At 45.9% G+C, this 15,044-nt stretch overlaps 1 protein-coding gene across 4 annotated transcripts in view; it reads right to left on the bottom strand.

The window, feature by feature from the left end:
• The window catches only part of vps13b (vacuolar protein sorting 13 homolog B), a 351,965-nt gene that overhangs the window by 84,329 nt on the left and 252,592 nt on the right, over window positions 1-15,044 (bottom strand). For all 4 annotated transcript variants that reach the window (XR_013506903.1, XM_078287161.1, XM_078287162.1 and 1 more), the window contains exons 37-38: window positions 14,775-14,912; window positions 6,427-6,813 (exon numbers count right to left, since the gene is read on the bottom strand). Coding sequence is in view for 3 of the 4 variants with exons in the window: in XM_078287161.1 (XP_078143287.1) it covers window positions 6,427-6,813; window positions 14,775-14,912 (525 nt within the window). In the remaining variant the exon portion in view is untranslated. The remainder of the gene's footprint in view (window positions 1-6,426; window positions 6,814-14,774; window positions 14,913-15,044) is intronic.

Genomic DNA, 15,044 nt, shown 5'->3' with positions numbered 1-15,044 from the left:
CACACGCACACACACTAACTTACACATGCATATCTCACGCACACAATCACGCGAACACGATTACTAAAAAGACACAAACCTATACACACAAGCACATCCTCCCTCCGGCTAACATACGACCCTAAGACACCCGGTGACTCTCTCTCGACTCTCTCTGACGAAGTGGGGGGGTGGGGTGGGGAAGGGGTTGGCTGGAAATCTTCCTGAAGTGAAATACATCTCTGGCAAACGCTTGGGTAGGATTAGATAGGATCGGGGACGTTGATTTACCGCGTCGGTTTCTCGCTGGCAGCCGCTATCTGACCACTGCCTGGCTGATTTATACCCGAGACTTACTGTTATCAATTAGGAGAAACCTAAAGGAGTCATTACCTAACTAGCAGCGGCCCCTGAGGACTGTCTGGGATGGTAAGAGTAATATACTGTCACTCACCACAGCAATACACTGTTCACTTACCACAAGACCACTATAGGACACTAGAGGAAAGTGGCTACGTAGCGGGGGACACTGACGGCCATGCGTCATCTGAGGCTGTTAAAAATAACTGATGGGTGCTGATGAGTTTCATATGGGCTGAATGACAGTTGCAACGCATCAGCAAATGATGGTATGGTAGACCGCCTCATCTAGATATGTGCTTATTTCTTAATACTTGACTTTAAAAGTGTTTTTTTTTTTACAGGATGACATGTAACAGGCTGAGAGTCAGACAATGCTGCAATTACATGGACCTTATTCCCATGGTGGCCATTTTGAATTTACGCCACACTTGGTGGGGTGGGAAAGTGCAAGTACAGCCAAAGTACAATCCTACTGTTGTGTACAAAGATGTACAATACATCTTATACATGGGAAGTCCAGCTGGGAACTGGATAAACATTTATCATTTTACAGATTCCCCACAAAAAACCCTATAACAAAGGAATTAATCACAAGAATCTGGAGGGATATAAGGTCACAGTTTAAGGTAATACACAAACACTATAGCTAGCTATCGGAATCAAGCCTAGGTAGCTAGATAGTACCTAACTAGTTAACGTCCCTGATAAATTCAAGCAGTAGGGACTAGTTATTGTTCCCGGGATCTTCTGGGTAGAGTTCCCCAACCCCAGTGTGACTTAAGTTCAACATGGCCGCATGCTGAGAGCCACCAGAGCGCTTCTACATGTGTCTCTCTTTTCAAACGTGTATTTTCTCCAATTGACTCCGATTATTTCTGAAGACAAAGCCTATTGTTCAAAAAAGGACAAATAAGGCCGTAAACCTGAAGTATAATTGCTTCTCATCATTCATATTCGTCTCTAGGTATTGTACTACACCACAGCAATCCCACACCTCTCCTCCTCCTCCTCCTCCTCCTCTCTCCCCGACTTACTGCAACATACATCTTCGTCTCTACTCAGCAACCAATATTACCTTGCTGGACAGGGTTTTTTTCTCCTCCTTGTGACATAATTCTTTTATAAATGCTGTGAAAACAATGTAATAGTCGAGTTAGCTTGCCAAATCACAGCGGGGTGTATTTCCAAATATAAATCTCTTTAAGTTCGGCTTTGCTCCGCTCCGCTTCTCCCCGACTATTGAAACAGATTAATATGATGAATGGAACAGAGTGGCTTTCTTTCAGCAGAGTAAACAAACTGACACGATCGTAATTCAAATATCGGCCAGGGAAACAAAATAACGCATGAAGAAAAGAAGAGACGTAAATAATTAATGGCTAGCTTTCACTTTGTTCCACGGACAGAAGTTTTCCTTTACAAGTGTGTTGAAGTAAATCACCGTGATGGAGCTGGGGGTCCAGAGAGGCTAAGGACTGGGGAGAAACCTTTGTGTGTGTGTGTGTGTGTGTGTGTTGTTGTTGTGTGGACGTGTGTGCACAAGTGAGAGAGTCTGTCACTGTGTGTGTGTGTGTGTGTGTGTGTGTGTGTATGTGTGTTCCTGGGAGATCAGGGGCGCTCCATGGGCAGTCTGACGGAGAGCTGAGAGATTAGGGAGGGTCTTGTTTCATGGACCTTAAGACATCTGTTCTCTCTCTCTCGCCCGCCTCCCTCCTTTCTTTCATTGAACTATAAATGCCCCCCTACCTTGGGGAGCGGTGAGCGGTGGACGCAGGGAGGAATGCGGGGCTTCCACTTGCTTTTCATTAACACAGGATCTGGTAACACACCTCACTGTCAACCTAATCCCCTCTCTCTCCATCTTGTCCCCTGGCAGAGGGGGGGGGGGGGAGGGAGGGGGGGCTGCCATGACCAGGTACAGACCCCCAGATGTTCCCTGGGCGAGGGGCGAGGGGGGTGGATGACAGGGTCTTCACCTCGCTGCAGCTATAGATGTACGCTGATGAAGAGGACAGGGTGGGGTGGGGCGGGGTGAGCGTCATGAAAATAGATAGAAGAGATCCCCGTTACTGCTCAAACAGAGTAGTCCGTCTTCTGTTTCTCCCCTTTCGCCCCATTTTGTCACCCCGTCCTTTCTTTCTTTCTTTCTCCACCTCTCCCCGTATACTTCGTCCACGTCTTTCCCTATCTTTGTCTCTTGATTCATCTCCCTTCCCCTCGCTCCGTCTACTCTTCTGTCCTCCTTTCGCTCCATTACCTCATATCCTCTCTTCTACCGTATCTTCTTTTCACTCCATCTGTCTTTTTCTATCTTTGTCTCTTGTTTTGTCATTCCTCGTTTCATAACTGCCGTTTTCTGCCGGACTCTTCCCTTCCCTCCCCTCCATTTCCTCTCACTCCGTAGCCCTTATTTTTTCTCTTTCTCCCCCTCTCTCTCTCTGTCTCTATCTCCATCACTCTCCCTGCTTCACTTCTTTCACAACTCTCTGTTACGTTCCCCTTCCCTCCCTCCCTCTTCCTCCATCTCCTGTCTCTCCTAGCCCAGTGGCATCATCCTGAGGGTCTGCCCTGGTCCATCAATCTCTGCCTGCCACTGAGGACCAGCAGAGCAACAGCAGCAGCAGCAGCAGTAGTACTACTACTACTACACTCTCCTGTCTCACATCTCTCATGTACAGCCTCTCCCAGGGGGGGCATTCCTGCTGACTTATTATGGCAGCCCCAACGCTCAACCTTACAGAACGGGAATCCCAACCTTTATCATCATAAAATTCCAAGGTATCCGTTTTCGGAGGTATGGAGCGGTGCTGGGGAGGCCAGAGTGGTGAGTGATGGAGGCAGTGCAGCTAAGGCTAAAAGTCAGTGGATACATCTATTGTCACCGGCGATCCGTCTGCGTAATTGGAGACAGTTTGTCTCCTTTCGATGGCAACAAATCTGGAAACACTATGTGGAGGACCCCCCGGGGAAAAGAGCCGCGTGTGTGTTGTGACAAAGATCTGTAAGAGTGCTAAAATTACCAAGAGCCAACAAAAACAAACGACTGTTGTGACATCAACATGTTATTCAGCAGGAAAGATTCTGACATTTGATTTAAAAATACATTTTCCCACACAAAAAAAAAATGTTTTCTGAGAACATTTTGTAACTTTGCAAACTTCCTCTGGCAACATTTACGGGTGTTTCACCACATGAAGTCCCAGCGTACTCCAAGAGATTTGACAAAGAGATGTCAGGCCCTTTAATGAGATCAACACAATGCATCTTTACCTCAGAGGTATTTCAGAGAGCATTGAAAATGAGCTAAGAGCAGCTGAATGAAACTTTTGTTACAGTATACTGTTGTTGCACATGATGACAGCATTAGTTTTATAGCGGTTATTACAGTGTCTCGTTCAGAACAGCCGTTCATGATGTTGTGTTCTTGGGGCCCTAACGACGACCAGTGTTTCAAAGAGCTCCGAGCCAAGCTGCGGAGGAACGATCCAATAGATTTCCAGAAACACCGACGCTCCTGATCCCAACATTTTTATTTGTGTCCAGTCAAATTGTAATGTCCTGAGTACAGCGATGGCTCTGTTTCAAGGTGCTGGTAATTGTGGGAAAACAATATCCATGAAGAGAAAGTTCGCTGCGCACTAATCTCTGTTTGCTGTGTTTACTGTAAACAAGTGGAAGAACTCTGTGACGAATCTCTTCTGAAAAGGTTTACGAATGTGCAAAGTTAGAACGATGGCTAAAAATAGTAAATAGTCATCTAAAAGTGAAGAGGGGGGATTAACTTTCATATTAGAACAATTGTCTATAAACTCTATTTGTTTTTTCCATTGCATTGCATACCCAGTTTTCAACTGTGTTTATCGAAGTCAACACATCAAACGTGGATGAAAGCTGAAAAGCTGGTGAAAATCAGCGCAGGGCAGCAGCGTTGAGTATTGTCTCACCGTGCAGTTATGCAGATTCGAGTAAACAAAGTGCAAATTGTTTGAGGTTTTAATTAACATTTTCGACAATCATTTTATCTGAAGTAACCCTATATAACAACATCTGTAAAACAGATGCAGGCGCTTAGGGAGCCCAGTTCCAGCTCTGTCCCAGTCCCTCTGCAACCCCAGTCACTGTGGCTCAGCGGCACTAAGGTGCAAACCGTCGACTCGCAAAACAGGGGGTTCAAGTCTGCCTCGTCACCTACCGCATGGCGCATGTCATCCCCTCACTCTCTCCCTTCCTTCTGTTCCCCTGCGCTGTCCAATTTAGCATAAATGCCAAAAAACAGTAAAAAATGAAAAATAAACAAAAAAAACCCTGATCATCTGTTACACTATGTAGGCTCACACCCAATGGCACAGAGACATTGGAAGCCTTTTAATTTACATTAGCATTAGCAGTTCTGATTGTGATCATGGAAACATTGTGATGCCTCCTGGATAATAGTCGGTGTTGATGAAGGGCCGGGTTTGGTCCTAACACGGAAACACACTCTCCCTCTCACACACACGCATACATAAATGCACGCATGAGTGCGCACACACTCACACACAAATTTGTTTCTCTATTGCCCTTATACACACATACACACATGCCCATGCAATCCCAGACACACACAGCCTCACCAAAGCTTTAGTTCCAAGACTAACACAAACATCTCACTTTACAGTTTACTGACAGCCCTCCTTGTTTTTGGCAGATGAAGGCCGTGCTAGCATGTGTAAAGAGCAGCAATACTGCAAGCGATATTAAAAGCAATATTGGTATTTTTTTCCACAATTTTTCTCATCATCAGTGTATGACACCTTGACAGATCCTCTGGAGAGACAGAGAAATCGCATGTTCATCAATAACCGAGAGTGGGAGGTCTGACTAAGTAGTACAAAGAAAGAGAACAAGAGACTGAAAGACACTATTACTAGTTGTAATAGATTTTTACCTCTATAACTCTGTATGTCAGCCTCTCATGTATATTTTTGAAATATCGATCAATTAATATTAGGAAACAATTCTTTTGTATAACCCACCCCACATATTTAATGTTTTGGAATAAAACTCTTCATATAGACCTTAACAGCTCCATATGCTTTACGACCACGGAATTGGAATGGATTTATACTTCTTCTTTTTATATGACCCACTGAACATCTGTTTGACAAAACACATTCCTAGGCCAACATGTTGTAACGTTACATCCTCGTTCCTAATAAATTTTAATCTGAATGAATAACAACAGGAATTCCAAACTGCTTCGGGTATAGCTCCATATGTCCACATCTATATTTGTTTGGTTACATAATAACATGAAACACAGAACAATCTGTTCTCCACTACATGTTTCTATTGGAGCTCTGGGTAACTGAACTGCATTTTCAATAAAGCTGGGTTCATTCCTGTTGGGTCACATGGTGAGCTATGACACACTGCAAACAAGTGCCTACATTTAGTGCAGTCTGGTACCAAGTCCTAAAATCTTGTTTTGTTTAAAAGATGTGACAATCTGCCAAGGGGTGAGATCGTTTCACTTGTTTCCAACGCACCTGTTTCCAGAATGTTCTTGAAACAAGTGACAATATCTTGAAACACAGGTGGATCACATCACCGGTAACGAGGTAATGTCAGTTCATTCAAGAAAATTCTTAAAACAAGTTGATTTGCATTGGAAACAAGTGAAATTATCTAACCCCAGTAGCAGATGTTTTTCAACTTTTTTAAGAAAAATAATGATGGATCATTTAAGAAAGATCATTTGCAGTGCAGTAATACAACACGGGTCATCTCCTGGACTCAGATAGAAGTCTTCGTAGCGGGTCTGACCACAGAGAAATGGGTTAGGGTTAGTTAGGGTTAAAGTTTCAGCCAGCCTTAAGCCTCTGAGGCCATACAACCAGAGTTAAGCCATAGAGATCTATATAACAGGGGCATCCAGTTTTCTGCTGGGCTTCAGAAAACAAACTGGGGCTTACCAGGTCACATGAGAGTGAGGTGTTTGTTTTAAATTGACGTTTTTTGTTAGCTAAGACAAGGGTTAATTGGGTAAGTGACCCCAAAAACTGTAATTCTGCACAAACTGAAAGACGTGTGTGTTTTACTCACCTTCCATCCTGGGCCCAGGCTTCATGTTCAGACTCCCCGTCATGGCCGACACTGACGCTGTCACGCTAGGCCTCATCGGATGGGCCTCCGTCTCCATGACTACCATGATCTGGGCGGTGCGGAGGGACACCTTGTGGAAGGACAAGGCCAGGCTGCCGGCCTTACCCAGGGCCGAGGCCTGGTGGTGGGGGTCGGCGCGAGGAGGAGAGGTCCTGGGCGGCGTCTTGGTGGGGGAGGAGTGAGGGGTGGAGGAGGTGGAGGGGGGTTTACTGGAGGCGTCCCACATCTGGTTTGGTAGGACTTTCCACAGGTAGGCCTTGGCCTGCTCCAGCTTAGCCAGCGTAGGATTGATCTTGAGGGGGCGTGATAGCTCGACATTCAGCTCAGCTGTGGGAGGAAGAGAGGAATAGAGGGGGGGGAGAGAGGAGGAGAAGAGACAGACAGAATTAAAGAACATTATTATACTGTGTTCACAACAGTGTTGACAGGAAAGCTTGACAAACACAACTCCCGCCATGCGTACTGCCCTCATATTTCCACTGTTTAAGTATGACCAATAATATTAAATCAAGATCCAGTGCTAACTCATCATCGTTTATCACTGATAATGGGTAATAAAGGTTGCTGGCTATGCAAGGTATTTCAATCCAGTAGGGTTACCTTGTCAGTATGAATAAGGAGAGGAAGCTCCCAGCCAAAGGCTCAGCCAGTCTAACGCTTCCTGAGAAGAAATCCACTGACAGAAGTGATGCTACAAAAACCCTAAATTAACACGAGAATTACTAAGCGAGCATCAGCTTTTTATGTGAATAAAACACTATGTATTCTGGAACATTATATTTTTTTGTAATGGCCACACAATCCATAATGTATCTTGTTTCTGATTTACCAGTAAAGCTTTGAAAGAAAAAAGAAATACTGCCTCAGTATTTATTAACATGAGCTGGTATTACTTTTTACAGCCTACATCTCCCTAAAAGATGGGAGTATCTTTTGTGCTCATCATGACTTATATTTATGAAGTGGAGAGTGAAGGGGAAAATAGGACAGAAGGAGAGAGCAATGCTTTTGGGCAGGTGATAAAAACATGACTTTATTGTTTGGGAAAACCAATGCTACCTCACTTCAGGATAGTGAGGCATAAACACACGCTCTCTTCCTGGATCTCTCTGGGGCTCTGTGTGTGTGTGTGTGTGTGCGTGTGCGTGTGTGTGTGTGTGTGTTCCAAGTCCGACATATTTTTGTATTTGTGAATGGGAAATTAATCTATTACCCAATTTTTATGCAATCTAACGACAGACTATTTAGCCTACGTCAGTGCTAAAGCAGGGGCTCTTAAACTATTTCAAACTGGGACCTAAATTGAATAAATTGAATAAATTCACTCTTGGCTGGGGCCCTTCCTCTTTAAAATCTACTCTTGTCATTTGGAGAGGCACCATAAACAGGACACACTCCATTTGGTTTTTTTTAGGAAAGGGCAAGCTGCATCAGTGTTCCACTCAGCAAGGAGATCTTCTGCTATCTAACCCATGAGACGTTGCATGGCACCACATCTCATAAATCAAACTTTGAACTCTTCTCTCTTCATCTAATCGCTCGGCTTTGCATGCAAAGACCTGTTAAAGCACAGCTGGGTCCGCTCTCATCAATCTCTCTCTCTCTCACACACACACACACACACATACACAGACACACACACCATTTCTGGCTGTCTCACTGTAACATCCTAACGTGACACTGCGGAATAGCAGAAGAGAATCTTTTCTCCATGCCAGCCATATAAATCCAAGAGTGCTCGGCTCTCTCCCGTTCTATCTCTCTCTCTCTCTCTCTGTTGCGCTCCAGCCTTCAAACACTTGACTGGAATTTACAGAGACACATGAATTAACTCAATGCCGTTTTACACCACTTCCATTATCCCATTTTTCCACTTGGTCATGATGATGGGAGCGGGAAGCGGCTGAAAACAAGTGCAGCTGTTTTTCATGGTCTCATCAAGGCACCAGTGTTTAGAGGCTTTTTAAGGGTTTTAGGCCTCCCGTCTGTCTCCTTCCCAGGTAGGAGCACTGGATGACATGAGGGGGAGCGCTGCCAAGACAGGCAGGCGCACACACACACACACACACACACACACACACACACTGCCCTCAGGATGCTTTCTCATTTAATCCAGTGGAAGTGAGGCGCGTGGTCAGATGGAAGGATGGATGGAGGGAGGGATTGGAGGACAGATAGGTGGAATTTGCTGTGCAATGTAGCTTATCATTTCCAGTTGACTTATCACCAGGAAACTTTCCAGCGGTGGAATAAATAGCCCATGTGCAGCTGTTCATCCAGTTTCCTCTGCTCCCCCTCCCCTACTCTCCCACCTTTTCGCTCTCCGTTCCCTCCATTTCATCTATCTTTCTGCTTCTCTCCTCTTCCTCCTCCCCTTTCTATCTTTTACTTTCTCCTCCTCCACTCTTGCCAATCTCTCTTTCTCCCTCCCTCCCTCCCTCCCTGTGTAATCACATGAAGCTGTTTCTGATCACCTAGTCAGGGCCAGGGCTGGGGCCTGGGCCTTGCCTGGCTCTCCGTGCAGGGAGACCTGGTCCTGATTATGGGCCATCCTCCCTCCCTCCCTCCCTCCCTCCCTGCCCCCCCCACCCCCACCCCCGGCCCGCTCTGGCCTGTCTGCAGGGGGTTTATTACCTGCTTAACCTGTCAGAAGCCCACCTGGCCTAAGTGAGCAGTGCTACGGATACAGCTCAATGTAACCAGGAGATTTCCATACTTAACCCATATTTAACCTTCACTTAACCTGGCAGGTCTATCAAGAGTAAATTCCCCGGACTTTCAGACACTAACACAAATACATATTTGGTGCCCATTGATAATATATTGCTTAAGACACTTTTTTAAAAGATATTTTATTGATACGCTTGAGAAATTTGATTTTCATTTCCCCCCTCCAGGGAGGTCAGAGGTCAGGGTCACTTGTAGTTGAGCGATAGATGTTGGCAAGCAGGGCCGATGCTTGCCAACATCAGGGCTTGAACACAGGTCATCTGGTTGAAAGACAGTGTCTCTAACCACTAGGCCATCCTGCTGTCCCAACATGTGTGCCGCTCTCTCATCTTTCCTACTGTCTCAACAAAACAAAAATGCTACGGGAAGAAGATTCAAATATTTTATCTAGATATGGTTTCAAATATGTGGACAAACTGAGGAGCACTTGATTTATTTAGCAAAAAATCTATACAGGCATCACAAGTCTGGACCTTATCTGGACCTGGTTATGGGTGTCGTCCCTTCCTGTGAGCTGAGCTACCACATACAGCTAACTGCCTCCAGGTGGATGCCTTACTGGGCAGTGAACGCAACACTTTTGCTGTTATACTTAACACAAGGGACAGCAATGTCCCCTGTTTTTGCTGACTATGTGTACATCCCCAGTGTAAAGATATTAAAATTTCCATTAATACTGGTCTCTTGCCCAAAACAGAGTGAAGTGCAGCCTTCAGCTAATTCATTAGTTACAAAAAGCATAATACGCCCCCAATGAGATGACCAGTGACATGTTACATACTGGAGTTCAAATAACTGAAACACTTAACACTTCTAATCTAAGCATTCCTTTAGGGATTGACAAATCTTTTAAGGGGAAATCTTTGTTGCTTTATGCTGTCTAACGACAGCAGGATAAAGTGGATCTGGATCTGAAGTAGTGTGAACTCTGAAGGAACTCTCCGTGGAAGGACCCTGGAGAGAAAGGGGGCCACAGCATCCACCCTGTCCCCAGCTCGCCCTCCTACTCTGGGGGCCACATCTGTACAGCTTCCCCCTGGCTTTATCCAGCAAGCGATGGAGCACATCAGCGCTTTTACTGCAGTGGAACAGTGTCAAAAGATGAATCTTTTGCAGAACTCTAATAAAATAACAGCACAGCGTTATATGGCCACATGTCGAGTACATCCGTGTCGTTTTTCTACGTTTGGTCGTTTCTCTGGAGCTGGTGTGTGAGTGTGTGTGCGAGAGTCGGCCTTTACAGTGATGTTCCATGTGGTTTCACTATCTAGGCCAAGGAGGTACAGAGATGAAACTAAAACCTCACAACAGAAAAAAACACATCAACTATTTACAAGCCATGACAGACTTATAAGTTCTGCAGGCTGAGCTGCAAATTCTTATTTTGATGGATCGAGATATAACTCGATACTATGATAAAGACTTCTCTTACCCATGCACACCACCACACCTCTTTAACACTGTAAAACTCAACTACTAGGATTACCTGGGAAAGTACTACTATTTCTTAGCCACCTACTCATAAACACATTTAACATATTGCCTTCAAAGGCAGCCTACTAAGCTTTAGGTGGGCCAGGACAGGGAACGGGGAGGTTTTAAAAAAAGGGGGGGAAATATCAATTAATGAAAGAAAGGTGGTGGCATTTCCACCACCAAGCAGGGGAAATCAAAAGAGGGCTTTTTCAGCAGTGGCATTCTCCCACACACACCAGTGTTTTTATTGAGAGCACCTTGGTTTCAGCCGCAGAATGAGCGGCTGTTTTAAGCCGGGGACTGTCAGGAAAAGGGCCATGCCAGGAGAGAGCAACAAGCCTGGAGGTTGAGAGGTGGTGTTGCTGTTCACATACCTCTAAAGAACAGGCCTTAATGTGAACAGGCTGGGGGGATCGCAGACTGGCCCTTCTCAGGTGTCAGCCTCTATTAGCGCCGGGGAAAGTGGGAGATCAAGGTCTGACAGACACACACACACACCTCAGCAAAGAGGTGGGGGAGATCAAATATGCTTATTACCCAGGTTACTGTGCCTTTTTGGCGAGGTCACGCGTGACGCCGTCCCCACTTTGAACCTGGCAGAGCGTGTGTGTGTGTGTGTGCGCAAGAGCCACGGACATTGTTTTCATTCCCGCCCCACCTTTGATATCTCTAGCTGACTCTCATACTTGACTCTTTGACAGCAGAGAGCCTGTGTCAGACACAGGTGGCAATGTGTCCAATTACACAGGGCCTGCCTGTGAGGGGTATGCATGTGTGTGTGTGTGTGTGCGTCTACATCTGTGCGTGTGTATGTCTGTGTTTCTAGGGGGCAATCATTTCTTTTGGGGGGTATCTGAATGAATCCCAGCGTCACAGAAAAAAAGCCTCACACCAAGTAAGGCCAGTGACACAGGCCTCAGATGCCATCTGACTCGAATTAGAGTGGTTCTGGACGGTTCGGAGGGGCACGGGCTTGTATACAGTAACTGACAACATTTCTACGCTCCCATAGCTTGACGGGATCCAGGGACCCGGCAGAGTAATGGTTCCAATTTGTTCTAGCTAATCTATCACCTGCTGCTTCTCTATGGAGGGAAGGCTGATCGCTCTCCTCTCCAAGTGGTAGCGGTTACATCTCTGGACTCGCTCATTGACCCTCTCGCAGACTGGAACTGAGTCAGAGAGATGAGAGAGAGGGAGGGAAAGGAAGTGTGTGTGTGTGTGGGCGGGGTGTGTGTGTGTGTGTGAGTTGTGTGTATTTGATGGTCAAGCCTTGAACCCTCCTGATACTGAAACAACTGCCATCATGTATGTATGTGTGTATATATGCTGCTGTTCATGTGTGTGTCTGTCTTTGTGTATGTGGGCGTAGTGTTATGTTATGAGTGGAGAAAGTTGAAACCTCCCGATTCTGAAACAACTGCCCTCTAGCATGTATGCGTGTACTCTGTTTGTGCGTGTGTGTGTGTGTGTGTGTGTGTGTGTGTGTCTTCGTATGTTTTGATGTTCAAGCCTTGAACCCTCCTGGTATTGAAACAACTGCCATCTGCCTTCTTGCACATATGTGTACATTGTTGTTTATATGTGTGTGTGTGATGAGCGGTCGCTGAGTGAGGGTCAGCGCTGAAACCCCATCCAGTTTACAGTACACATGTTACAAGTGTTTCCCACTCGGCATCCTTGGGAGGGCAGCTTTGATTGGTCTTGCGGAGTAAATGCTGCTGAAATTGCGAGCACATTGCTGTAAACACACAGCGAGACGTGGCCTCGCGGCGGTCTGCTCTCCGTTTGCGCCTCGTTGAAATAGATCGAATGTGAAGCACCGTCGAATCAAAGTAGAGCCGCCGGATGAGATTCACACACATCACATGGCGCGCACACACACACACATACTGACAGGCAGACAGATATAAAGACTTGCATAAGCAAATAAACCATCTGTGGAAGCTACGGGGGACGGATAAATAAAACGCCGGATCTCTATATTGGATCCTTCTCTTTTCTCTATCCCTCTCTGTTTTTTTATTCTTTCCCTTTGCACCCCCTTTCCCTCCATATTCAATTCAAATGTAATCAAATTGAACTTTAATTAGAGACATGATGATGTCTCATTGAGCCAAGATGCTTACCATGTTACTCAAGATGCTGATGCTTCAAATGAGACTCAGAACTCATCCTCTCTCTCAAACATCATTCCTGTTTCTCTCAGCAATGTTGTGTTATTAGACTGTATACTGTCTATCAAAGCAGATATTGTGCATTTTTGTGTACTCCTCAAAAGTCCACATCAGTACGCTATGATTCTCCTGCTATTTCTACCTCCTTCCTTTGCTCCCCTATCCCTGGACAAGATAATTATCTCCACCAGCGACCCATCTAACCAAACAACACACAATTGAGAGTGTGTGTGTGTGTGTTTGCGTGTGTGTGTGTGTGTGTGTGTGTGTGTGTGTGTGTGTGTGTGTGTGTGTGTGTGTGTGTGCGCACGCAAGAGCACGCGCGTGCATGAGAGACTGTGTGGGCGAAGAGGAACCAGTAGCATGTGTGGTCAATTCTAGATATTTCCAACAGAGTCTGACCCAGGGCAACCTCACACTGAGCCTGGATCCTGTCTGAGTCATTTGGGAGTGTGTGTGTGTTTCTGTGTGTGTGAGTGATTATGATTGAAGTCATCCTACCGAGACAAGGATAGCTCTGCTCTTCACTAGTTCAAGGGAAACACCTGACGGTAATTGCACAATGTCTGCACTTCAACTGCACAGTAGAATCAGATGTACCTCCAGTACTACAGGAACAATATAATAACTGGCAATAATCAAATTCAAATTAAAAACATTCAGTTAATATATCACATGAACTTCGGAAGAAGTTCAAAATTACCAAAATTACCAAAAACCTGACTACACTTCTGATGTAATTCATGCCACATGGAAAGGGTCATGATCACTGTAATTTTGACTGTTGGCGTCATTTGGGGCGCGCAGAGGGGCAGATGAACATAGGTGGTGTGTGACTGCATTGTGTGAGTGCGCTGGTGGACAGAGAGCTGCATTGTGTTGTGTTGTGTGATTCCAGGTGGACAGAGGAGCCCAGGGCCTTCCGCTGACGGCAGGAAGGGCTGCGTGTGGGCGACATGGCTATACTCTTCCTCAACCCATCATCAACAACACCTACAGCCCATCCTGGAGCTGTGTGTGTGGATGTGCACAGCATGAGTTCATGAATGTGAGAGAGAATGAGCATGTGCATGTGTGAGAAAGACAAGACTATATGTCAAACTACGTCTGTCTGCGTTTGCATGTGTGTGTGTGTGTGTGTGTGTGTGTGTGTGTGTGTGTGTATCTGCAGCACCTGGCCTGCCGGGTTCAGGGAGCTGAACTCTCCACTCTGAAGGATGTCCTGCGCCTACACACACTCTCCAAGAAACCCTCACAGGGATACTTACGACGAGGTTTCGCACACTCATACACTCCGAAAACCCACTCAAAAGCCCACTCACACGTCTCTTCAATGCAGTTCTATTTGGCTAGGAAGCCAACCACACCCTTAAGTAAACAGCCTTATCTTAAAGCCACTCATATGGATATCATATCAGTCTAAAAATAAAGTACCGATCCCTGTGAAAGACAAATACGCAGGAGCCTGCTGTCACACACACACACAAATCCACGGGAGCTTGTGGTCTCCTACACACAGTGAGTGATATGAGTGTTATCCTGCAGAGAAAACCCACAGCTTTACTCACACAGCTCATCATCTGCACACGCAGCAGAAAAGAGGCCCTTTGTGTTTGCCTCTGGTATGTGTTTTTTCTGTGTGTGTGTGTGTGTGTGCGCGTGTGTGTGCTCCTCTTGCTGCTTCACAGCGGTGGACATTTCCCCTGACATGGGATTAAATGTGAAACGGATGCTCTAAAATAGTAAATGAGTGTGTTAGCGTGTGAGTGCACATAACTTGCATGGGCGGCCAGCATGTGTGTATCTATTCCGATATATGTGTGCACGTCCTGAGTGTACACGTTAAGGGATCCATGTGCATGTGTGTGTACTTTATGTGTGTGTGCGTGTGTGTGTGATCCCCACCTGGTCCGTTGAGGAAGTCTTTGATCTGCAGGCAGAGCAGAGGAGGAGGGATGCCCGTTTTACTGTCTGCCTCCCCTGCTACCGTCTGCAGCCAGAACACATTGTAGTCCAGAGACTCCGGCAGAGTCTTCCCTGGGTCTGGAAGCATGAAGAGATGGAGGGATGGTGAGAGGGAAATAGAAGAGGGAGGCAAGGAGGTTGGGGGACACAGAGAAATATTGACAGATATAGAAAAACACAGTGGAAAAATGAGCAAAAGGTTTCCAAAAT

Source organism: Centroberyx gerrardi, chromosome 12, assembly GCF_048128805.1.
Source record: "Centroberyx gerrardi isolate f3 chromosome 12, fCenGer3.hap1.cur.20231027, whole genome shotgun sequence".
Classification (NCBI taxonomy): domain Eukaryota; kingdom Metazoa; phylum Chordata; class Actinopteri; order Beryciformes; family Berycidae; genus Centroberyx; species Centroberyx gerrardi.
Note: the sequence above shows the minus strand (reverse complement) of the source record. Positions and strands in the feature narration are given on the sequence as shown.